At 43.0% G+C, this 25,067-nt stretch overlaps 1 protein-coding gene and 1 pseudogene across 6 annotated transcripts in view; both read right to left on the bottom strand.

Annotated features, from left to right (window-relative positions):
* Window positions 1-25,067, bottom strand: part of SASH1 (SAM and SH3 domain containing 1) — a 293,144-nt gene that overhangs the window by 147,691 nt on the left and 120,386 nt on the right. The window contains exon 1 of one of the 6 annotated variants that reach the window (XM_036316356.1): window positions 20,405-21,367. The exons of 4 other annotated variants lie outside the window; for them this stretch is intronic. In XM_036316356.1, the coding sequence (XP_036172249.1) occupies window positions 20,405-20,524 (120 nt within the window). In that variant the 5' untranslated portion in view covers window positions 20,525-21,367. Of the gene's footprint in view, window positions 1-20,404; window positions 21,368-25,067 lie in introns of those variants that run through there. One more of the 6 variants, XM_036316372.1, reaches the window with a different exon arrangement.
* On the bottom strand, window positions 22,799-23,721 carry LOC118660111 (annotated as a pseudogene).

Below are 25,067 nucleotides of genomic sequence, written 5' to 3'. Positions count from 1 at the left end.
CACTGCCCGTGATCCTGGAATAATATGTTCCCCAAAATGCTCAATGACTGCCAATCAAGACTCAAATAAAAAACTGACTGCGGCTGATTGTCAGCTAGCCTGACCATTCCTGTGACACTCACAAAGCAATGGCCTTGTTTCTGTTCCTCGAATTACCCAGTTCACTCCCTTTGAGGCTCCCTGATGTCCTCTCTGCTTCCAAAGTGCTCTCCACCATGATATGCATTTGCTTGGCTCATTTTCACCTCCTTCCTTGACCAAACCATTTAAATCTAGCCCCTCAGGGAAATGAATCAAACTACTAACTCAGTCTTCAAGGAGTTGACAGTTTTGTACAGAAGAGTCTGCAGGAATATAAATTCCATAATATGTATATTATGGAATATTTCAATCCTACCTTGTTTCACAGTGAATTTGAGGTGGCAATTCAAATAAGTGGTGAATAGTTTTTAAAGAGGCACAAGTGGAAAAGGGCCACCCTTTATCCATCTCCCATGACCTAGTTCAAAAGAATGCAATTCCAGCACGGTCATCTCCCCAGAGAATTCACAGTCTGTACGCCATAGGATATATTCTCTCAGAGAATTCACAATAAAAGAGAGAGAGAGAGAGAGAGAGAGAGAGAGAGAGAGAGAGAGAGAGGCACAGATGATGATAAAACAGTATAAGAAAGCCTACACACCCAGAATTAGGATTAAGAGCTACCCACTAATTCTCAAATCCATCAGAACCATTATATAGACGATGAGAAGGGGGGATGGCTACTGGGAGATTATCCTAAGTGGAAGCTATTTTGTTTCATTTTCAGAAATGACAAAGCTCAGGTCCAAACCTAAATGCCAGTCGAACTCATACACAGGTCCACACATTTCCAGTCAAACACTTAGAAACCTGCCATCACCTCACCAAGTCCAGACTAACCTTCCAGGTAATTCAAGTTCTTCTTGGTCCATCTGATGCTTCATTATTTCCAAGTATCCAACACCTTCTGTGCTTATACCTTATAACTAACTTTCTTGGCACAGAATTTCCCCTCCTCAGACATTGTCTCTATCTTCCTAGCCCCATCTCTCTTTCTACTCATGCTCCCTTGAACTCAGCGGTTCTCAACCTGTGGGTCGCGACCCCTTGGGCAGCTGAACGACCCTTTCACAGGGGTCGCCTAAGACCATCCTGCATATCAGATATTTACATTACGATTCATAACAGTAGCAACATTACAGTTATGAAGCAGCAACGAAAATAATTTTATGGTTGGGTCACAACATGAGGAACTATATTTAAAGGGCCAGAAGGTTGAGAACCACTGCTAACTGATTTGCATAAGCAAGGGACAGCAAAAGGTAGAAGGCCCCTAGGGAAGCAAAGATACAGCATCTAATTCCTAACAAGGAACATGGTCATGGGGTGCAGGGTGGGGCGAGGAGAACCACAGTGTTACCTCTCTCCTCATGCTCTATCACAGTGGTTCTCAACCTTCTGGCCCTTTAAATACAGTTCCTCATGTTGTGACCCAACCATAAAATTATTTTCGTTGCTACTTCATAACTGTAATGTTGCTACTGTTATGAATCGTAATGTAAATATCTGATATGCAGGATGGTCTTAGGCAACCCCTGTGAAAGGGTCGTTCGACCGCCAAAGGGGATGCGACCCACAGGTTGAGAACCGCTGCCCTATCAGAACCAACAGCGTCTTTGGAGGGATTTCTGTGCCTCCAACAGGTCTCAGGAAAAAATAAAACAATAGTCAGAGTTCAATCCAACAACAAAAATAATGGTGAACAGGCCTCCTATACTGTGAATGTCAAGTGAATGATACAAATAGTAAGTGTTAAAGCATCTGCAGAGGAGAGAAACACTGATTTTGGAAGGTCAAGAGGCCTATTTAAAAAAGAAGTCCAAGCCCAGCCGGTGTGGCTCAGTGGATTGAGCGTTGCCCTGTGCACCATGGGTCAGGGCACATGCCTGGGTTGCGGGCTCGATCCCCAGTAGGGGACATGCAGGAGGCAGTGAGTCAATGTTTCTATCTCTCTCTCCCTCGTGCTTCCTCTCTCTAAAAGAAAAGAAAAAAAATCAAAAAATATATATATTTTTTTAAAGTCCAAAATTGTAAACCACAATACAGCCAGGAACGTGCCTGGGCAAAATGGGACATAGTAAAATACTTGTCGAAAATGATTTTGCTAATCTAAGAACATTCTTTATTTTGTAAAATTGATATCCTTGACTTCATGTTTCATTTTTATTATTTTGCAATGGTCCCTGCTGTCAGAACTCCTGGGAACGGTGCTGACACTATCCTGTGTGCCCCTAGCTCCCGTGTCAGCAAGCCTATGATCTTAGGCAGAGCCACCGCCAAAATTCCTTCTCACCTTGACCTTCCAGGGACAGTCATTTTCGGCCCCCACTATAGCAATTTCTGGTTTTCTGTTCTTCTTAAATATTAAATCATAAACTCTACATGCACTCAGGATAGCCAACTTCTGCATTTTCACCTCCCACTCTACACTAACTGGGTGTCTACACCCTTTTGCACCCTCTGCTCAGCTGGATTCCAAGTTACTGATTCCTCTGTCCTTCTTTTAAGGGACTGCTCTCGGGCCAAATGCTCCCTTAACTTTCGGTGGCCACTTGTACGTTTCCAAAGGAAGAGATGGCAGCTGGGGGCCATTTCTCAAAGCTTTCAGAGCCCTTTTCCTTTGGGACAATGAGTCACCTCCTTTTCCATCTCAACTTAAAACTTTCCTTTCCCTCTGAAAATCAGAACTTTCTTAATATCTGCTGGGCTAAATCTCTAAAAGGAAGTGATGAAGGTTTTGGCTTGAATCATTGACCAGAGTAACCCTGAGCAATCAGTAGGAAGTGATTTCTGCCTCCCCAAATCTTGCCTATGGCATCTATACGACCTCAAAGATCAGGGGAGTCAAGTGGTACCAGGAGGGATCTCAAGCAGAGGTTACCATTTTCATCCAGGAACCTCTATCACGCCTTCCCTAACATAGTCTTTACTGGATTAGAAGGATGAGGCTGAGAATTCAGAAGGTAGAGCAGGACAGCCCTGGGATTATGGTTACGACCAATAACATTTGAGGCGGGGAGGGTGGGTAAGAGTCATGTAGCCCCATCCCCCAAAACACTTTTCTAGCATCACTAAACCCTGCCTCCCCCTCCCTCTTGCCCACCCCTCACCCCCGGCTTTTCTGCTTCACCTTTGAAGTCAAAGCAAGAAATCCATCATCAATGGGACTTTGATCTTTGTTGAGCTAAGACTTTTCTCTCCACATCCCCTCCCACCAACTCTACCCTGGGCAGTGGCTGAAATTGGTAGGAAAGGGGTGTTACCTTTTTCAACCTCCCAAATATGTAACAGTAATAATGGTGAGAAGGAAAAGATATAGGCATTAGGCTGAGGCCTTATTTGGGTGGGAAGACGGGACACAATGCAATTTCGTCCCTTTCCCAAGTCTACTCCATTCCCCTCCCATATAATCTGATACATGTTGGGCCTTCACCCAGGAAATTGACTGCATTTCCTTCTATCATTGTCTCTTGTTACTCTCTAAAGAGCACTTTGGAGAGGAATAGAGAGATCTGTCTTCCTCACCCTTGGTGAAACCCACCCATAACCAACAAAGGTTTGTTGACTAGGTATCTGTGCTTCCATAGATATGGTCAGGTTCTTATTGAGTTTCACTGCTCATCTATCTCTCCATTTTCCTTTTGCTGCTGGTCTAGGTGTTGGTCTGTGCAAGTGCTAACACTGGAAATAGTTTTGCCCTCTTAATTTTCCTCCTTTTCCCAGCAGCTGCTCCCCTGTAGAAAGAAGATCACAAAGTACCCACCTATATCAGTTTCCTAGGGTTGCCATTATCAAAGTACTACTACCAACTGGGTGGCTTCAAACAGCAATTTATTGTCTCAGAAGTTCTAGAGGCTAGAAATCTACAATCAAGTTGTCACCGGGTCATGCTCCCTCTGAAACCTGGAGGAAAAACCCTCCCTTTCCCTGCCTCTTCCTAGCTTGGCGGTTTGCCAGCAATCTTTGTTGTTGCTTGGCTTATAGGTGCATCACTCCAAACCTCCGTCTTCACATGGTTTTCTCTGTCTCTCTCCACACTGTCTTCCATTTGTGTATGTCTGTGTCTGTGTCCAAATTCCCCTATATTGGATTAGGGCCCTCCCTTAAAAACCTCATCTCAGCTTGATTAAATTTACAAAGATCCTATTTCCAAATAAGGTCTCTTTCTGAGATATGGGGGATTAAGACTTCAACACTCGTGGTTGAGCATTGACCCATAAATCAAGAGGACATGGTTCAAGTCCCGGTCAAGGCACGTGCCTGGGTTGCAGGTTCTATCCCCAGTAAGAGGCTTACTGGAGGCAGCCAATCAATGATTCTCTGTCATCATTGATGTTTCTCTCCCCACCCTCCTTTCCCTTCTCTCTGGAATCAATAAAAACAAATTTTTAAAATGTTAACATATCTTCTTTCAGGAGACACAATTCAACCCATAACTCCATCTCCCAGGGTTATTGGGACAATGAAATGAGATAATGCTTGGAAAGGGCCTAGTGTAGTGTTTGGCATATAGGACATGATCAATCAATAAGTACCAGCTGCTAACATTAACATTACTCTTTGCATTATTACTACTTAGCCCTACAGGATTTCTGTCCATAGCATCTCTGTTAAAAAGGCTTTATAAAAAGACTTTATGGCAGCCAGGTTTCAAAGAAGACTATTTCAACTATCACACAAAAATATAAACTCCAAACTCCTTGGGAAAAGAAATAATTATGGCAGTTGACTGGGTATAAGTTGTAATGTTCTTTGTTCTATCCACTGAGCTCTGGAGCACTAAGAAAGATGGCAGTAGAGCTGTGTAAGAATCAGTCAAGGAGGTCCTCCACAGAACGTGCTGACAACTGAATTTCTAAGTTCCTTTGGTTTGCAGGAAAAAAATTTTATTCTCTCCCTGCCTACATTACCACAAAAACATATATAAATATATATACAGTTGTTGTTTGTTGTTGTTGGTAATCTTCAATCAAGGCTATTTTCCCATTGATTTTTAGAGAGAGTGGAAGGGAGGGGGAGAGACAGAGAGAGAAACATACATGTGAGAGAGACACATAGACTGGTTGCCTCCTGCACATGCCCCAACCAGGGCCGGGGATCCAGACTGCAACCAAGGTACATGCCCTTGACTAGAACTGAACCCAGGACCTTTCAGTCTGAGGGCCATGCTCTACCCACTGAACCAAACCAGCTAGGGCTGTGCTTATATATTTTTAAAATAAAAGTCTGTAAAGGACAGTGGATACACATAGCATTAGAAAACCAGGAGCCCAAGAATGAATTCACTGACTGCTAATGGTCTAAAGAGAAGTGAGTTCAACTTCAACAACAAAAAGGTGTCCACCCTTAGTTTTAAAAGATATTTCAGAGTTTGGCTACCTCCCTTGCTGTTCACCAGTGACCATCCGTCACAACCAAGGCACTGCTGCCACCCCAGCATATTTTCTTCAGCACTAACAAAGCTTGTTTTGATTTGGGCCTTCATGGGACAACAGAAGGTAGTGTGTTTACTACCCTCAGACCTCACTTACTTTGCTGTCATTTTCCTACGCAAACAGCATTCCAAGCCTCATCAATCCTGGCTGCCAAACACATTGCGTAATTTAGTACTTACTTATCTTGACCTAACTAGCAAATTCCAGGTGCATACCCATCTTGCTTTGGCTTGTTCGCTTGGTCTTTGGCTGATCTTCTGGAACCACCTGGAACCTACTGTCCTCGAGCAAGTCTTGCCCTGGATTTTCTTCTTTACATGTAAGGACTTGATACAGAATAACCTCAAATGTGCCTGCAAGTCAGTCCACAGGTATACAAACAATAGGTCTATGTGTCTTTTTTTTTTTATCTTGATTTAAAAAAAAAAAGAGAGAGAGAGAAAAGCCCAGCCTAATATTATAAAGCTAAACTGCTTTGCAGCTCTCAAACCTTTCTGACTGACAACAGGAGGGTTCGCCTTTCCCAGGGTTGTGGAAGTGGGCCTTCCTGTTTTCCACAATAGAACAAACTGTAGGTCATGAGAAGAACGCTGTGCTGTTCTACAATTTGTGGCAAACTGGTGACAATGAGACACCAGATTTCTGTGCTTCTGTCTCCTGGGAAGAGGTGAGCCTCAAGGTCTTGACTATATGCCACACTGACCCACACTTTGGCATCCAAGACCCTAGGGAATGGGCAGCCTGCATGGAAAATGGGAAAACCCCGACTGCAGGTCACTTTCTGGTTTCACCTGCCAACTCTGCTCAAAGAATAGCAGAGCTCACACCCATCTGAGTCTGGTGCACTTTGAAGGGCATTTACAAACATTCCCAAAGATACAACTTCAGTGTTTCACCTCTGCTTCCATAAATATATGTCTTTAGAAGCCCAAAATTTGCCAAAGCCAAAATCACCCAGTTATTGTTGAATTACGGGTATTGAAACATGGTCGATGAAGTGTGGGTGTGTGTGTTCGACAAGGAAACCAGGAAACCCTAGATCACTCAGATGGCTGAAGAACAGTAGCTGGCTTTCTGGTACCTTTAAGAGCATTAAAGTGGTCGGTGTATGTAAAGACACTATGAAGTGCAAGAAATTACACCTTCTTATCTCTTGAGCAGCACTTATTAGAGTAAGGCATCTGCTGGAATTGCTTGATGTTTAAGGAGTGTATCAGTTCTATTTGTCTCCCTCCAATTTCTACGGAAGCTCTTCCATTGTACATAGAAGAGCATCCTGCTTCTAAAGCTCGGAATGCACCGCCCTTCAGCGAAGAGTAAAGAGTTCTCCCATAGAGAATGCTAATCTGGGGTTACAGCTGACATTTGGTTCTGCTGAAAGAGTAGAGGATGAGGCAAAAGTAGGTTTACAGTCATGAGTATGCAAAACAGTGTGTTCTTACATTATTATTTTTTTAGTATTGTATTATTTTCCATACAAACAACTTTAAACCTACTTTTGCCCCACCCTGTCCTTTTGTTCAAGTTACATCACATGCATTTTACTCTATCACTCGAGTATCATTTGTGACTCACTTGACACCTATTTACTACTTTAATGCTCATCACATAACCTCAATTTTATAATCTCCCAATCAAGGTAAATCACTGCCATGAATTAGTGCTATGAGGTGCTTTCATGAAGTTACCACCTGGACAAACACATGGTATGTATGTCTGACCGACGAGCTGTAGAAGGCAGCAATGAACTAGATTGTCCTCATGCTATGTTTTCAAGGAAAGTTTTTGCTAAAACTAATTCATGATAAAATATGCTTCAGAAATGAAATGTTGTCTCTTTCCAGCATAAAATGTTCATGGTCTTTACAGACTTTCCCAAAGATTTCAAATTCCTTCAGGTTTTCTTTAGATGCATAAACAAGTTATCCAAAAAATTAGCCATGTGAGTGGCAAATTTATTTATGACAAGCCTACAATTTTTCCTCAAACCACAGTGACTCCCATTATCTATCACGTTCATACTGAGATGTGCTTCCAGGTGGCTTTGGGCTCTGGTGAAAACACTACCATGTAAAACTTTTAGGAATTCTTGACTGATACTGAAGACTTCTAATTAAGATGCAGATCCAGAACAAATAATTTGCAACCTGGACAGAAACAGTGGTAAATTTGATAAGACTCTGGGAATATATTTTACAAAAAAGATCAACATTCACATGAGTCTAGCACTCAAAAAATGAAATCATTAGTTAAGTGGATGCTTTCAATATTTTACATGTTTCTAATAAGTCAACTAAGACCTCATATCATGGTGCCACTTAGTCACAATAGAACTGAAAATAGCAATCTGGACACGATTAAACATAAAATATGTTTTCATTACAAATATATTCACAAGTTTTACACATTCTCTCTCTTTAGTATAAAGAATATTTTAACACCCAATTCTTAACATGTAATCTGAAGGTTAATACTTTCAAGTAACTTATACATTTCTAAGTTGTGTATTTTTAAAAGGTCATTTGACATAAATTAAATCAATAGTCAATATCAATCCTAAATTCAACATGTAGAACCAGGCCATCCTCCCACTTAAAGATGAAAATGAAGGGAAATTAATTCATATTCTAACTAAAGGAAATTCAATTATTAATAATTATTAATGACAAACATTTATGATCTCCTTACCATATGCCATGCATTTCTGGTGATTCAACTAATCTCACCAAATCCAATAATGTGGGTGGCTATCACCCTCATTTTACAGGTAACAAAATCAAGACACAAAAATGCCAGGTAACACATATCCACTAAATGCTTAAGCCAGGTTTGAACCTAAACAGTCTAAACTACTTTCTTTGCTCTTACTAGTAACTACTCTAAAAATGACCTTTCCGTTTTCTAAGAGAGAGTAATTTTCACTTTTCTTATTAAATTTATTGGGATGGCATTGTTTAATAAGATTATGTTTCAAGAGTACATTTCTATGATATATGATCTGTATATTCCACTGTGTGTCCACTGCCCAAAGTCAAATCATCTTCCCTCACCATATATTTGGCCCCCCTTTACTCTTTACTACCTCCCCTAATCCTCTTCCCCCTGGTAATTACCATAATGTTGTCTGTGTCTATGAGTTCAGTTTTATATCCCACATATGAGTGAAGTCATACGGTCCTTAGCTTTTTCTGACTGACTCCTTTCACTTAGCATAATATTCTCTTGGTCTATCCATGGTATCACAAATGGCAAAATTCATCTTTTCTTCTGGCTGAGCAGTATTGCAATGCATATATGTACCACATCTTTTTTTTATCTATCAAAGGGCTCTTTGGTTGTTTCCATGTCTTGGCTCCCGTGAATAATGCTGCAATGAAAATAGGGTTCATATATCTTTGCAAATAAATGTTTTCAAATTTTGGGAGTAGATACCCAGAAGAGGGATTGCTGGGTCATGTGATAAATCTATTCTTATTTTTTTGAGGAATCTCCATACTGTTTTCCACAACTGGTTAAACCAGTTTACATTCCCACCAGCAGTGCATGAGGGTTCCTTTTTCTCCACTATGTCTCCAACCCTTGCTATTACTTGTCTTGTTGACAATAGCCATTCTAACAGGTATGAGGTGGTATCTCATTGTAGTTTTGATTTGCATTTCCCTAATAGCTAGTGAACTTGAGCAGAGGACCTGAACAAACACTTCTCCCAAGAAGACATACAAATGGCCAACAGACAAATGACAAGATGCTCAATTTCTCTAAGAGATGTTTAATTAATTTTTTCTAATTGTTTACTCTTATTTAAAACAAAAGATGTTCATTATTAATTTTTTATTGACTTCATTTTTTAGAACAGTTTACGATTCACAGCAAAGTTGAGGAGAAGATACAGATTTCCCATATATCCCTACTCCCACATGCACAGCCTCCCCCATTATCAGCATCCCCCTCTGTAATATTGTGATTATAATAAGAAATATATACTTGGTCTTCTTTCCAGTCCTGAAAAAGGGCTCCTAAAACTCTCGGAATTTCCTGATGATCAGGGTACCTTTTGTCATTCATTTGGAGTCCCTCTAGAGCACACCTACATTTATGCTTTAAAGTGACTTAGGGTGGGGCACCTGGATAGGGACAGAAGGTGTCTGATCACCAGAAAGACCAAGTGATTAGAGGGTAGGAACTTTCAGTCTCAAACTCCTACCTCACCTCCAGGGAAGGGATAAGAGCTGGAGACAGCATTCAAACACCAGTGGCCAATAATTTAATCAACCATGCAGCCTTCAAGCCCCAAAGGCCAGAGTTCCAAGAGCCTCCGGGCTGTGGAGCACAGGGCAATGTGGGGAGCAGCTCTGTGTCCCTTTCCGCATACCCTAAGCCTTAATGCAGCTCTTCTACTTGGCTGTTCCAGTAATCTCTAAGTAAACTGACTAATCTAGTTACTAAACTGGTTTCCTGAGTTCTGTGCTCTGCTGTAGCAAACTAAGGGAACCCAAAGAGGGGTTGATGGGTACCTCCTATTTACAGCCAGCTGCTCAGAAGCACAGGTAACAAACTAGGCCTGAGTCTGGCATCAGAAGTGGAGGCAGACTTTGGGACTGAACCCTTAACTTGTGTGGCACCTGGTCATTGTCTGCTGAGCAGTGGAGGACTGATTGGTAGTACTGAAAAAAAGCCATAGTACCCACCAGGCTGGTACTTTTGTAAGAACTACTGGACCTACATTGACCTGTCATAATCACCAAAATCGAAAGTTTACATTACAGTTCACTCTGGGTGGTGTACACTCTACGGCAAACTACGGCCCGTTTGAAATGAATAAAACAAAAAAAAAAAAAAAAAAAGACCGTACCCTTTTATGTAATGATGTTTACTTTGAATTTATATTAGTTCACACAAACACTCCATCCATGCTTTTGTTCCGGCCCTCCGGTCCAGTTTAAGAACACATTGTGGCCCTCGAGTCAAAAAGTTTGCCCACCCCTGCTCTACGGGCTTGGCAATCTATAATGACTTGTACTCACCATTATAAAAACACTCTGTCCTTCACCTATGCATCCCTCCCTATCCTCTAACCCAGGGCAATCACTGATCTTTCTTCACTAATCTCCATAGTTCTGCCTTTTCTAAAATACCAGTCACGTAGATAAAGAAAGGGAGTCTACGGTACAGTAACCTCAGGTGGTGCTCTGACCTAAATTCCTAAGCTGGCAGGTCACAGTGGGCAGTCCCGTCCCAGGCATACAACTTCTTCAGTAAAGGCTTATCTTTGCCCCCAGCAGGTCCTGTCCATTGTTTCTGTGTATCTAGGTTAACACACCTTTGAAATGCACCCTTTCCGACCCCTGTTCCAAAGCACGAGATCACATAACTATCCCATAGTCCAACCCCTGCCTTGCTTTCCTCCCACCTCCAGGTAATTTCGCTTGCATCCTCTCCTTAATTTCTAATGCATAAAAGAAACGGCAATGAAGGAAAAATGCCACATGATCTCACTCACTCCTGGATAATAAAGACCATTATAAACTTATGAACAATAATAGATACAAAGGCAGAGCTGCCTCAAACTGATTGTCAAACTGCAGCGGGAAGGCCAGGGAGGGTTGGGGGGCAGGAGGGAGGGGGGAAAGAGATCAACCAAAGGACTTGTATGCATGCATATAAGCATAACCAATGGACATAAGACACTGGGGGGTAGGGGAGGCCAGGGGATTGTCAAGGGCGGGGGAAAAAAAAGGACACATAGGTAATACCCATTGTAATACTTTAAGCAATAAAACAATAAAATAAAAAAAGAAAAAGAAAAAGAAACGGCAAAACTGTTGTCATCCGGAGCATTTGAGAGGTTGCTCCCCAGCATGTCATCAGTATGGGCTCCAAAATAAACTAACAAAATTCTCTGCAGGTTTGGATGTTTCTTACATCAACAGGAAGAATCAGAAACCTTTTCAGATGGGCTTCTTTCCCTTAATAAGAGACATCTATGCTTCTTCCATGTCCTTTGATGGCTTGATAGCTCATTTCTTTTCAGCACTGAATAATTTTCCATTCTCTAGATGTACCGCGATTTATTTATCCATTCACCTACGGGAAGACATCTTGGTTGCTTTCACTTTTTTTGGCAATTAGGAATAGAGCTGCTAGAAACATCTGTGTGCGGATTTGTTCTGTGGAACTAACTTTTCAACTCCTTTGGGTAAATACCAAGGAGCACGACTGCTGGACTGAATGGTAAAAGTGTGTTGACCATTTTGTAATAAATGCTAATAAATAGCCAAACTGTCAGCTGTACTATTTATCACTCCCCCCAGCAATGAACAAGAGTTCCTGTTGCTCTACACTCTCTTCAGCATTTGGTGTTGTCTGTAGGTTTTGGCCATTGTTATAGGTGTGTAGGATTATGGTATTATTGTTTCCACTTAAAAAAAATATATTTTTTAACCCTGGGCATTTCCACACAAGGACATTTGTAAAATTGGTAATGGTTTATTTTAAATGAGGTCTTTAAAGTCCTCTGAAAATGGATGTAAGCCAATAACAAAGATACCTTTTTTTAAATTGATTTCAGAGAGGAATGGAGAGGGAGAGAGAGATAGAAACATCAATGATGAGCGAGAATCATGGATCGGCAACCTCCTGCACGCCCCTACTGGGGATGGAGCCCACAGCCCGGTTATGTGCTCTTGACTGGGAATCGAACCCAGGACCCTTCAGTCTGCAGGCCAACACTCTATCCACTGAGACAAATCAGCTAGGGCAAAGATACTTATTTTTGAACTAGAATATTCATTTCTTCTACAATAACTTCATATTGAAACACTCTATTTTTTACAAGCACCCAAAAAAACCATATAAACACTTTTTTTTCTTTAGCTATAGTAAAGAAAAAAACTTGTTGGTTGATAGCCAGTCTTAGGCAAAAGTATTACAGTCCACAAAATTAACTGGAGAGAATTATAAAAGTAACGAGGGCTCAGGGTACATAGCAAGATTTTATCCTCAATGACACTTTTAGTTAAAATGACAATTACATGCATTATTTTTCCTTCACTTTTACTTCTTCCATTATCTGCATGCTAGGGGAGAGAATGAAGCTACAATCTGGCACAGAGAGACAGGAGACACAGTGGCCCTTCCTCACTCACTACTTGCTGTAAAACCAAACTGACAAACAATGATGAAGCACCGAAATCAACTATAAACTATGCACCAAAATCAAAATCATCTATAGACACCACAGAGAGCTGCAATGTATCTCTATGGAACATGGAAAAAGAGTCTTCAGAGCATGCACTATAGATACAAACATATTCACATTTTCACCCATCATCTTAGAAAGGTGAAAGACAATAAGAGATCCCTTCGGAAAAGAGAGAATGCCGGTTTCAGAGAGGGAAACCTATCTCATTACCAAGCTTTTGTTGTCTAAGTCACAGAGATACCGTAATGCCTGGGTACCTAGTCTCCGGCTGGAGTGGTCTCTATTACATGACTTGACAGCAAGAAAAAATATAAGATAGGTTATCTCTATGAAGCATCTCGCCTGATTAATGCTACCCAGGGAGACAGTTACACAGCTAAACAGCTGGCTAGGAGCAAAGCTAATGTGGAACACACCCACCCTTTTCAGGTCCTGTTACCAAACATCAGTTAATTAATAAGTGAGCATGCCATCTGAGAAGTGACAAATCCAAGCGGTCATACTACATATTTTACCTCAAAATTAGTCTGAAGATTTGGTTAATTCTTACAGTCTTGGTCTTTACTCACTGGTATTATATGGTACAGTTAACTCTTAGAGCCTTAGCCTCCATCCATTTAAACTCACCATTTTGAGACCAATTTTATTTCAACTGAATGATAAGAATGTGTGGAAGTCATGGGTAAGCACATCATAAATTCCAGTGAGATTACGATGGCTCAGTCTGAAGCAGACAGTACATTAAGTAAACTACTAGTTATAGGTTTTCCTCTTATGTCCTTCATAAACTTGAGCTACAGATTTGCTTGTGAATCCATCTGCACAACTGAGTATTTCCCCCGCTTCACTGTCCTCCAGAATCAGCTTTGAAAAGATGGAATTAAAGATCTTTTAGCTCCAGTATTGTGTTCACATCATTGTAAGTAATAATTCCCTTCGTTAAGGACCCACATCATTCCTCCAATACAGAGACAAGAAATAGATGTGTGGGGTGTGTGTGTGTGTGTGTGTGTGTGTGTGTGTGTGTGTGTCTAGATAGATATTTCTTCAGAACAACAACAAAAATCAGAAGACTATCACATCTCTCAAGATCTCTTTCATTCACCCAGCCTACTCTTAAACTTAAAAGAATTATCAAAAGAAAGCTACCATGGAGCCCTTTATTACTTACAGATATTGAGTAAAATATTGGACCTAATGGAAGCCAGATGATACATAACTGATATGTTTCATCAACATCTAGTCCAGGCCCTCATCTTTTCTTGCCTGGATCACTCAAGTAGTCTCCTTCCAGATTCATCGCCAACTCATCACCCACAAATACTACTTTTCTAAAACAAAGAAGTGATCGTGTCACATGCCAGCTGAAAATTCTGCAACCGCTTCTCACTGGAGCCTATAGAATGATTCCAGCTACCCCACCCTCACCCTCAGGACCTGGTTCCATGGTGCCACTTCAGTGCCCTGAGCTCCCCCATCTTTATTCCCTTGGGCTCTTCCCGGCAGGCGCTTCCTCCCTTCTTTCCCCTTTAACCCTCATCACAGGGGGAACCTCCACACTACCAGGGCCCAAATCAATTGACATTTCTGGGAACTGGGCTCGCTGGCACCACACTGTCCCAAGTCCACTCAGTGCTCCTGACTCCCTGTCCACACTGCTCCTGCCGTCTCGGGGCTGCTACTTTTACTGCAAAACTGTCTTTCTGGAAGCCGGGGGTACATGTTGCTAGTACTTAGCTCAATAGCTCAAGGAAAAAGATGGATAGTCAATGTCTTAATAAACATGTGATAGAATGAACTCTAAAACTGCAACTAGGAATTAATTTCCAGGAAATAACACATGATTCCACTCCCATCTGCTGTTTCCTAAGTGTGTGACTTAGGACAGGGGTGTTTACCTCTCCACTGTAAAATGGGAACAACAATGCCCACTGGTCACAATGAGAGGATCAAGAATGGGAAGGGCCCAGCAAGACACAGGGATGGGATGCAGTACCGTGAGCACCAAGTCCTCCCCCTCCACCTCTGCCACTTCCTCCATTTCTCCACCTCCTTCTCCTCCACCTCCTCCACCTCCTCCATTTCTCCACCTCCTTCTCCTCCACCTCCTCCACCTCCTCCATTTCTCCACCTCCTCCCCCTCCATCTCCTCCACCTCCTCCATTTCTCCACCTCCTTCTCCTCCACCTCCTCCACCTCCTCCATTTCTCCACCTCCTCCCCCTCCATCTCCTCCACCTCCTCCATTTCTCCACCTCCTTCTCCTCCACCTCCTCCACCTCCTCCATTTCTCCACCTCCTCCCCCTCCATCTCCTCCACCTCCTCCATTTCTCCACCTCCTCCCCCTCCATCTCCTCCACCTCCTCCATTTCTCCACCTCCTCCCCCTCCATCTCCTCCACCTCCTCCATTTCTCCACCTCCTTCTCCTCCATCTCCTCCACCTCCTCCATTTCTCCACCTCCTCCCCCTCCATCTCCTCCACCTCCTCCCCCTCCATCTCCTCCACCTCCTCCACCTCCTCCATTTCTCCACCTCCTCCCCCTCCATCTCCTCCACCTCCTCCACCTCCTCCATTTCTTCACCTCCTCCCCCTCCATCTCCTCCACCCCCTTTATTTCTCCACCTCCTTGCCTTCCATCAGGAGAAGTTGAAGTAAACAATGAAAACCAGGATGTTAGTAATAATAATTCAGGTTGAAGAGTGTGGACGACAGGGGCCACACACTGACCTGACAAGTCGGCTCAGGGAAGGCCTGCGTGGCAGCCTAGAAGACTCAGAGACCTAAAATAACCACAAAGGATGGTCTGAAATTAAACTTTAACTAAAAGCAGTTATGGTGGGCAGTTACGTCCTAGGCCAGTATCTTCACTGACAAGGTCAACCTTTACCTTAACCGAGCCTATCTGTCTTTTTGCATCTATGATAACATACCCTTGAAATGTCTGGGTAACTTGTGACTTCCCTGTATCTGGAGCCCCTGGGGCACAACCAGGTGTGCTGGGTCCCAGGACAGATACCACAAATTCCTTCATCATCATGTTAATTGTTCCTATATCCACCTAAGTATGTGTCCATCATTTTACTTTTTATCCTATCCCAGAGGTTCCCCACCCCCACCCCCTGCTTCGCTTAATCCCACCTCCTTAATATATCACCAATGAATTTCATGTAACTCACCTATGTCCCTCCTTTGATTGTAAATGTATAAATACAATTGTAACCCCGCCATTCTTCGGAGCATTATCTCAATTCGTTGTGGTTCTGCTTCCCGGCATATGTAGACAGTTTGGCTTAAATAAACTCACAAAAATTCTTTACAGGTTTCAATGGTTTTTTTACTTTAACAAGAGGAAAGAGTTTCAAGGTAGAAAATGACAAATGAGGGCAGAATGGGGCACATGGAAGGTCACCCTAGTGCAGGGGTCTCTTTTGACAGCAAGATACTTAGACTGGCAAGAATTATGAAAGGCGGATTGGTGTGGTCCCTGCTAGGCTCCTGACTCTGCTCCCTGGAGCCCTTTTACTCCTCCGCCCTAAAAGAGTGGGAGGCTCACTTCCAAGTTCTCTTCAGTCCCTCCCATACATCACCCTGCAGCTTCCCCACTTACAAAAAGCCAGAAACCTTTGGGCTGGCTAACAGGAACATAAGATTAAGATGAAGTCAGAATATTTGAAACTGGGGCTGAGTCTCCAATTCCAAGACCTAATATTAATTAAGTCATCAGCTGACCAGGTTCAGAGTAATACACCACCCAAGGAATATGTAAATTGCTGCTTTCAAAGAAGTTTGCATTTTAAAAGCTCCCTTAGGGATCTCACTAACATCTCCCCTCCCTCACACTTTCCCTAAAACTTCAAAGAAAAAGGAGGGTCTCTTTTTTTAAAGAAAACAACAGCAAATCAGGATAAACCTAACATTTATAGACTGAAGCCTATTACATACTTTTCTGCAGATTGCAAAGGATTCAGAGGAGGAAAGAGGCCCAAAGTACCTCTGTACAAAGGATATTCTCTAAGAAAGGCTAGGAAATGGGTGTAAACTGTAGGAACAGAGCAGGGAACAGAGGAAGTATAAGGCTGGGGGAGGTACCTCTAGCAGGATCTTGAAAACAATAGTCACTTACAAATGCTCTTCCCCACCATTCCCAGCTAACAAGTAGCTTTAAAGGCCGGGCTCAGCTTTAAGAGACCCTGGAATTCTAGAGGAAAAACTTAAGAACCAGAACTTACCCAATGGATAAATCAGCAGTCAAAAACTGATCTACCATCTCTAACCACATCTCATTACCTTAGCAATTCCCACTCTCAAAAACATCTTATCCTCGGGGCCTCACCACAAAAAAGGAATGTTGAGTCTGCAACACACAGTAAAGATGATAGAGAGTAAACCCCCACTAACTCATTCTGCACTTCTCAGCAGAAGTCTAAGCATGTCATGGTGGAAGGTGACATGCTTTGAAAACCCAGGCAGACCACATGTTGCCGAGTTAGAGAACAGAAGAGCACACTTCACAATAGGCCATTCCTGTTCCCAGTAAGCACCAGGATTTTAGTTCGCAGGATGAAGCTGACCAAGAGGTAGCTTTGGCACGAGCACCATTTATTAATGTCTATAATGTCTACCCCCTTACAGCAAGTACATGAGCCTTTACAGCACTGAATTTTGATGTGGCTTCTGCACATCAAAGGAAGCACATCCTTTTTCTTTTTTTTATTCAATAAAACCATGTTCTCAGCACCCTATCAGTCCCAGGCTATGGAGATAGAAAAATGAGTAAAATCCTGACCCTGCCCCCAGGCATTCCCTATTGATAGTGTTTTGCTAAACTCATTTTCTCCTATCTATTTACATATTCACTTATTATCATTTATTCATTCAAGCAGGGCTCACACAGTTTCATGCTATAAACTATACCATTATTTCTTCTCTAAATAAGTATTTTGTTAACAATTATCTAAAAGCAACTACCTGTTGAGGAACTGTACTGGACTAGATTAATTTAAATGCAAAATGTGTCCTGATAAAATCAACTACCGTATTTACTGAGTAAGATTCAAGTCTCTGGGGCAACACCCTTCCCAGGATTCACACCAACAAAATCCTCAGGGGCAGAAACTGCTCATTCACCTAAAAAAAGTTTTAACCTCACAGGCCTTGAGGTTTGATTTTTACACCTTAGATGAACCTAAATGAATAAAGTAGCAATCGGGCCTGAAACCTTGTTAGAATGTTTGGATGTGTATTTCCCCCACTAGCTCTACTCCCCTCTTCAAATTCAGTATTGAAAAGCAATCTTTCAAATAGCATTTTCCTAAAATACTCGATGTCATTATGTTTCTACCAAGTTGATCTGGGATGGTTTGCTTTGGAGAATCGTGGCATCAGGCTCCTGATGGTAGGTGTCAGAGACCTGGGATGCAGTCTGACATTGTCAACTAATAAGGTATGCATGCCATTGGTCAAGTCACTTCACCTGACTAGGCAGAGAGATTGCAAAATCCCTTATTTTAAATACAAAAATTAAGGAAGTTGTGTCTTTAAAAAAAAAAAATCTTAGTAAGAACAGAGAAAGGCAACTATTAGTGTTTTGATACAGTCCCCCAAAGATGCAGTTTTCTACAAACACTTGGATGACAGCTTTCTCGTGGAAAAGAGTTCCTTCCTTTAAACCTCATGACTTTCTCCAGGCACATAAAAAGGAGAGGTAACCCATGTCTTCCAGATTTTAGTAAGGAGCAATTCTGATGTTCAAAGTTACCCCAAAGGGAAATAATACTGTATAAAGAAATGGACAAACATGAGCATAACCTATTCGAAACGATCTTTACACTCTTTTCCAGCCTTACAATGAACTAGTTCTGTAAAAAGTACACATTTTCTCTTCTGCATCTGCCCTTTGAGTAGCAGCTCTGAGCTTCTCAAGCCCCACCCACCTCTTAACTCCACCAGAGAACACTCTGCTGCAATTGACCCAACAGCCCTGGAATCTGCCAAGGAAAGGAGAATAAATTTTCCGACAGTGCCACCTGCCAACCCTCCCCTCCAAACAACCCTGAGCCCCCCCTTACATTTAAGTGAGCCCCTCCAACTCTCTCCTCCCCAGCCTATGCCCTAGTAAGGACACTAGTGATGTTACCAAACCCATTTTCTCAGTGACTGATAATTTAGTGAGATCTACGCAAGAAATAAGATAAGCTTCCTGCTCCTTGGCAAATTTAAAAAACAATTTGCCAACATAACTTTCAAATGTTCATTGGGTTTTCTGGGATTTCATTGAAGGACTATATTCACTAGCAATGTTCAGAAAATGCAAAGACAGGCGGTTTTATATTTTAAAACATATACACTGTTTACAAAATATCAGAGAGTGAGAGTAGACAGAAATCTTTGAGAAACCCTCTCTGATTTTCTGTACAGTGACAATCCTAACACCAATGGACCCCTGAAAATGGAATAACCAGGACCTCGAGGCAAAAAATGAAACACAGGGAGGGTGGGGAGTGAGAGAGCTATCATTTATTGAGCAACTACTATATGCCAGGCACTATCCTGAGTACTACATATACATCAAGTCTGCTAAATCTCAAAAAAACTAAGAAGAAAGGCTCCTTTGCCTCACTTTGCAGGTGACGAAATTGAAGATGAGAGGCACTGAATACCTTGGTCATATAATCAGTCGATGGGAGAGGTGAGATTTGACGGAGGCTAAAACTCACTCTAAAGCCTAAGAGCTTAATTACTATGCTAAAAAGGATACATGGTTCATCATCCCGAAAGGGGAGTTTCTCTCTCAAAACTATACCTTTCACTTGAAAAATTAAAGATCCCAGAGTAAATTCACAGCCTTTTCTGATGATCTACACAACTGTCAATTCCAAACCTCTTAAGCAAAAATTGACTTTTAACGTGTATATTAAGGTGTCTGACTCTCAAAATCCCCACCCAGGTAATGCGCCTACCTGCCTACCAACAGCTCCATCAAAGTAAATCTAATACCCCCAGGCATGAACCCTCCTCCAGTAAAGCTCCCTTCTCCTTGCAGAAGAACTATTTTTCAGAAATTATGCCAAGTCCAAGGGCAGTTTGAAAACATTACTGGACATTTCAAAATACATGACAAGACATTTAGCAAAACAAGTCCCATTGTTTTTAGCCCCAAACATGTAACAACAAATACCCTGTAATTCTACAAGTTGAAAAACTGCAAACACACTAAGTGAAGTTGGTGGTGGTGCTGAGTAAGGCTACGGTTGCTCTTCTCTCCTGGCCAGACAACAAATGGTGAAGAGATAAACATCAGTTAACCTCAGCCTCTTCCCAGCTCCAACTGTGACAGTACAGCAGCCAAATACTAATTATTTACATTTACTCTTTGAAGGACTCTTTCCAGCTTTTTCCACCCCAGCTTCCCAGCAGGTGTCCCAGATTAGACTGTGGACTACCCCCCGATTGTTTAAGAAATATCTTTGATGTGATCTGTGGCTGGTTATTTTTTAATTAGGGTTTGAAATCCTATACCGTGTGCATTTAACCCCCTCAGAACTGGAGCCGGAGAAGGACGACTCCCAGGTGCGGGCTGGCCAAGTCGGCGCGCGCACAGGGAACCCCGGGTCGCCAAGGGGCTGCCCGACGCCACCGGCCCGCGACCGTCCCTTCCCGAGCCTCTCCGGCCCCGGGGGACTCACCAGGATGCCCATCACGTCGGTCCAGAGCCGGGAGAACGTCTTGGACATGCTAGCCCCCGTCTCGGACTCCGACTCGGACTCTGCCTCTGGCCCCGGGCCGGCTGCTCCCGCATCCTCCATGGCCGCGTCCCGCACGCTGGCCCAGCGTCCCGCTCCCTGGGGCACACGCGCCCCTCTGCAGATCGCGGCCGGCCCCGGCGCCCGGTCCCCGCCCGCGGCGTCACCGAGGCGCGCACCCGCGCCGCATCCCCCTGCGACCCAGCGGGGGCCCCTCGCGGGCGCCCGCACCTCGGCTCCAGGTGGCGGCGGGCTGCGCAACTGACAAGTCCACAAACTTTCCCACCCCGGCCGCGCGCGGCCACCGGGCAGCAGGAGGCAAAGTTCGCACCACTGAGCTCTCCGGCGGGGAATCCGGGCAGCCCAGGAGCAATTACACCCGCCGCCAAGGCGTTTCTTCCTGTGACGAGGCCCGACGCACTACGGCACGCGACTCACTCCGGCCAGCAAGTCCGGGCAGGCTCCCGCCCGGGTGATCGCGGTGCCCCCGGGGCTCCGAAGGAGCTCCCCGGACCCCTCTCTTCAGAATGAGCTCTTCCAGCTCCACATGACTCTCCCCTCCCCGCGACAGAGAGCGTTTAGCAACAAAAGGTGCTCTGATGTCGGGCTCTTTGCATGGAAATGAGCCACGGCCAGGAGAACAAATCGCCTGTTGAAAGAGCAGCCGCGCCGCAGCCTCCCGCCCGCACTGCTTTCCAATCACGCCGCCGAGTCGCTGAAACACTTCGGTCACCGCAAGTCCAAAGTCCGTCCTTCCGCGACCGGCGCGGGGAGCGTGCACAAGTCGTCAGTTACAGCCGCACCTCGCCCTTCGGGAGGTCGAGCGACCTCGGGAATCACAACTCGGCCTCTGTCGGCCGAGACTGGGTTGAAAGACGAGTGTGAAAGCGTGGGCACGAGCCATTGTTTGTGTCGTTTTCATTGGGAATGGGGACATTTTGGTCCCTGGGTGCCCGCAATGCCGTGCGCTGCTAGGGGTTTCCGCTAAGGAGGGGAATTGCCCTTTGGGTTTTAATGGTTCCTTCACTCACAGCAAGAACAGAGGGAAGGGCAATTTTCAAAACGAAATGCGATGGCTGTAGCCATCTAGCCAGTCCACACTGGGGGCCCTGTGTGTGCTTTTCCAAGGACAAGATTCGTGGCAGACTTATTTTATGAGGGAAATAGCCCTGTAGAGGTATTTCCCCTTTTGTGAGTCTTTCTTTAAAAAACACTCAGAGAGCCTGGGCGGTGTGGCTCAGTGGTTGCGCATCAACCCATGAGCCAGGAAGTCACGGTTTGATTCCCGGTCAGGGCACATTCCTGGGTAGCTGGCTCCATCCCCAGTAGGGGGCATGCAGGAGGCATCCGATTGATGTTGTTTCTCTCTCATTGAAGTTTATATCTCTCAGCTCATCTCCCTCCCTTTCTAAAACAAAAAAAAAAATTAAAAATCAATAAAAACATTTTTTTTTAAAAGAAACAGTACATTATAAAAAAAAGAAAAAGAAAAAAAACTTCAGAGAATTTTCCCTGGGATATGACAGTACATGTCACCTTTGATTTGGTGATGGATCACTTTGTGAAACTGTCAAAAAATCACTAGAAACCTGCCCATTGGTGAAAGGGCTGAGTGGTACAAAAAAACAGGTGAGGTGCCCCAGGCAGAGGGAGCCCTTGCTGGTTTTAGAGGCCTCTGTTGGTGCTGCTCTTCTCTTCTGAGCCCACAAAAAAAAAGGGGGGGGGGAGAATGTGTCCTTGGAATCCCCTTACTAAAGCATTAATTACTGGGATAACTATCAATGCAAATGGCTGAATAGCACTTACAGAAAAGTCCAAATAATTCAATGTAAGAACATAATCCTCCATGACGATATTTTTTGAAAGGAAAGAAAAAGAATGAGAAAGTTTTCCTTTGAAAATAAGGTGGTATTGTGTTGAAGTAGAAAGAGCAAAGGAAGCTGAATCAACATGACCAGGCCTAGTATTTCTTGTGCTGATGTCAGAGATGCTCGGAATCCAAATAAATTCAGTTGAAGCAGTGGTTGGCTTATAATAAATTATTATTATTACATCTATAAAGACATGAAAGTACATAAATGATGGGAACAGGTAAAATGCCCTTTTAGAGTTGATTTTACTGGTATATTTAAGAATTTCATTGTACAATATTAGCCATTTGGTACTTTATTAAATTCAAGAAAATACAAAGAACTGTGCTGCTTCTGCCAGCAGGCAGCTTATTCTCTGCATAAATACTTTCTGGCAAGTGACTGAGCACAGAGTCAAGAAAATGGAGGTGTGTGGGGGTGGGGGGGTGGGGGTGGATTAAGGGCTGCAGTAACAGCCTTTCCCTTAACTCATCAGATGACCCAGAGGCAAAGCTTAACCTTTGGGGGGTAGGGATGTTTGCAGTTTCCCAATCCTAGAAGAAACAAGACCACACTCATTGCCACTTACCTCCTCAGAGGTGATATTATATTGCAGGGTCACCTTTTAGCAACAACACATATATCGGTATAATTCAACCTATAGAAATCCATCCACCCTAAATAATCAGGCTTCTTTACCCCGTGCTCCCTAATAAATAGATACAAAAATGAGATAAGTAATGTTTGGGGGAGGGGGTGGGAGAGAATGTTGATAACAATAATTTTTTTCTTTTATTAGCATTTACTTTATTCTGAATTTAATCCCAGGGCATAAGTTTTTGTTTCTTCTGGAATACCTTTTTCTTCTGTGCAGCCTCCTCTTCTAGTTTAGGAACAATCTGCTGTTTTTCACTAAGGAACATCTCCATGTGGCAGAGAGAGCTCATGTATGGGTTAACCTGACCATGAGCTCTGTAAGCCCTGTGTCATATCTGGGGAGCTTTGTTCACCTGGATGTGCTCAATGACCAGCGGCTCTACATCTAAACCCTTACGGTCAGCATTACTCTCTTCATTTTTAAGCATGTGAAACAAAAATTCTGCATTCTTATGGGCCATTGACTCCGCATCCGGCCCCACTGTTTGGCCTGGGTACACCTACCAATGCCACCATTGTAATAATGGAAAGGCACACACTGCTTCTGCACTTGATCTTAGCCAAAAGGCCGAGAAGCGATACACACTGCTTCTGTAGAGTGACATCCTTCAGACACTTGGCGGCTTTTCTGATATGCATGCCCTTGCTGGCCTGGGCAGTTTCATGAGTGTTCTTAAAGTGAACATGAAGATTTGAACCTCTTGGTTTGCATAATTTTGTGGGGTTTTCTGGGTAAAGTGAATAGTGAACTTTTCAGAGGTCACCTCTGGCCACTTTTGGGAAGAGCTTGATAACAATAATTTTGTTTTCTGTACAGGAACATGAAATTTTGAGTAGCCACTTTTTTACTTCTTGAACATGAATAGTTTGGTTGACCATTTAAAAAAATGAAGCTGAACCTCTTTACTCGTCAACTTCATGATATAACGACCCCTCAAAATGAGTCTGATAATTCTCCCAAATTTTAGTTTTCTTTCTTTAGTTAATGCCCATCTTTATTTCCAACAATTCCTTTGGGACTTTTAAACAAAATATGAAAGACTAATCATCAATATCACAATCATCATCATACTATTCCAAAGTCCCAGAGGGTACCATTTACAAAAGCTCTTAGCATAGGGTGGGAAAGGGCCCATGAGGTGATCTTGGTCAAATCCCTTCTTTTTCAGATGAAGAAATGGTCTCCAGAGGACTTACATGATCAGTCTAAGTGAGCACAGCTACACGGAGCAAAATCAAAGGCAGACATCCTGATTACTTTTAAAAGTGCTTTCATTTAGATTGCAATGTATTTGATTCTCACAAAGCTCAGGAAGATAGGCAAGTTTGGATGCTCCATTAAAGATGTGTGTACAGAAAATATACAAAAATCCTGCTCTCCTTTTTTTCCCTTTCCGTGGGACTCGTCGCATCCAGCTCCTTGGCATTGTTATGATGTTGGGGGAGGAATTCCGAAGGATCCTCTTCTAGAAAATCCTCTTTTAGAAAGGAATCTAGAAGATTTTCCAGACTTCTACTAGAGACTCAGAGTTAATTGTGAAATCAATTCTGTGGGTCCTGATAAACTTTCATTACCATGAATGAGAAGAAAACTATCAGAGTGCATTCACTTAGTGTAAATATTGACAATGCACTTATCACAAAAACTTATTTCTTGAAAGTTAGTCCGAGTCATATTGCTGCATATATATGTGTAAAACGCATGTACATATAGTCGCACGTGTACATATACATGTAAATGCTGGCTTGCTTTGTAAAAAGTGGTTCTTATTCTGAGTCAGGAGAACTAAAGATTAAAAGTCACTAATTCAGACATTGTAGAGTGTTGCCTGTAACCTGATGAGGTCATCATTCTGACATAAGGAAGGTAACCAGCCAATTGCTTAGCAGTCAAGGTGGAGCTTGATAGTAGGAAGCACAAAGTTAATGGGATCAGGAAAGCTGGTTTAAATTTTTACTCAGGTTTTTATGACTTGAGTGAAAGAGCAAGCGGTTTATTGGGCAAGTTATTTATCTCATCTGTATGATGAGATAATTCCACCTATTTAATATGGTTGTCGGTGATAAGGCAAATGATAATTCTCTGAATTAGAACGGTT

Source organism: Myotis myotis, unplaced genomic scaffold (assembly GCF_014108235.1).
Source record: "Myotis myotis isolate mMyoMyo1 unplaced genomic scaffold, mMyoMyo1.p scaffold_m19_p_7, whole genome shotgun sequence".
Lineage (NCBI taxonomy): Eukaryota > Metazoa > Chordata > Mammalia > Chiroptera > Vespertilionidae > Myotis > Myotis myotis.
The sequence above is the reverse complement of the archived record's forward strand: the minus strand, read 5'-3'. Positions and strand labels throughout refer to the sequence as shown.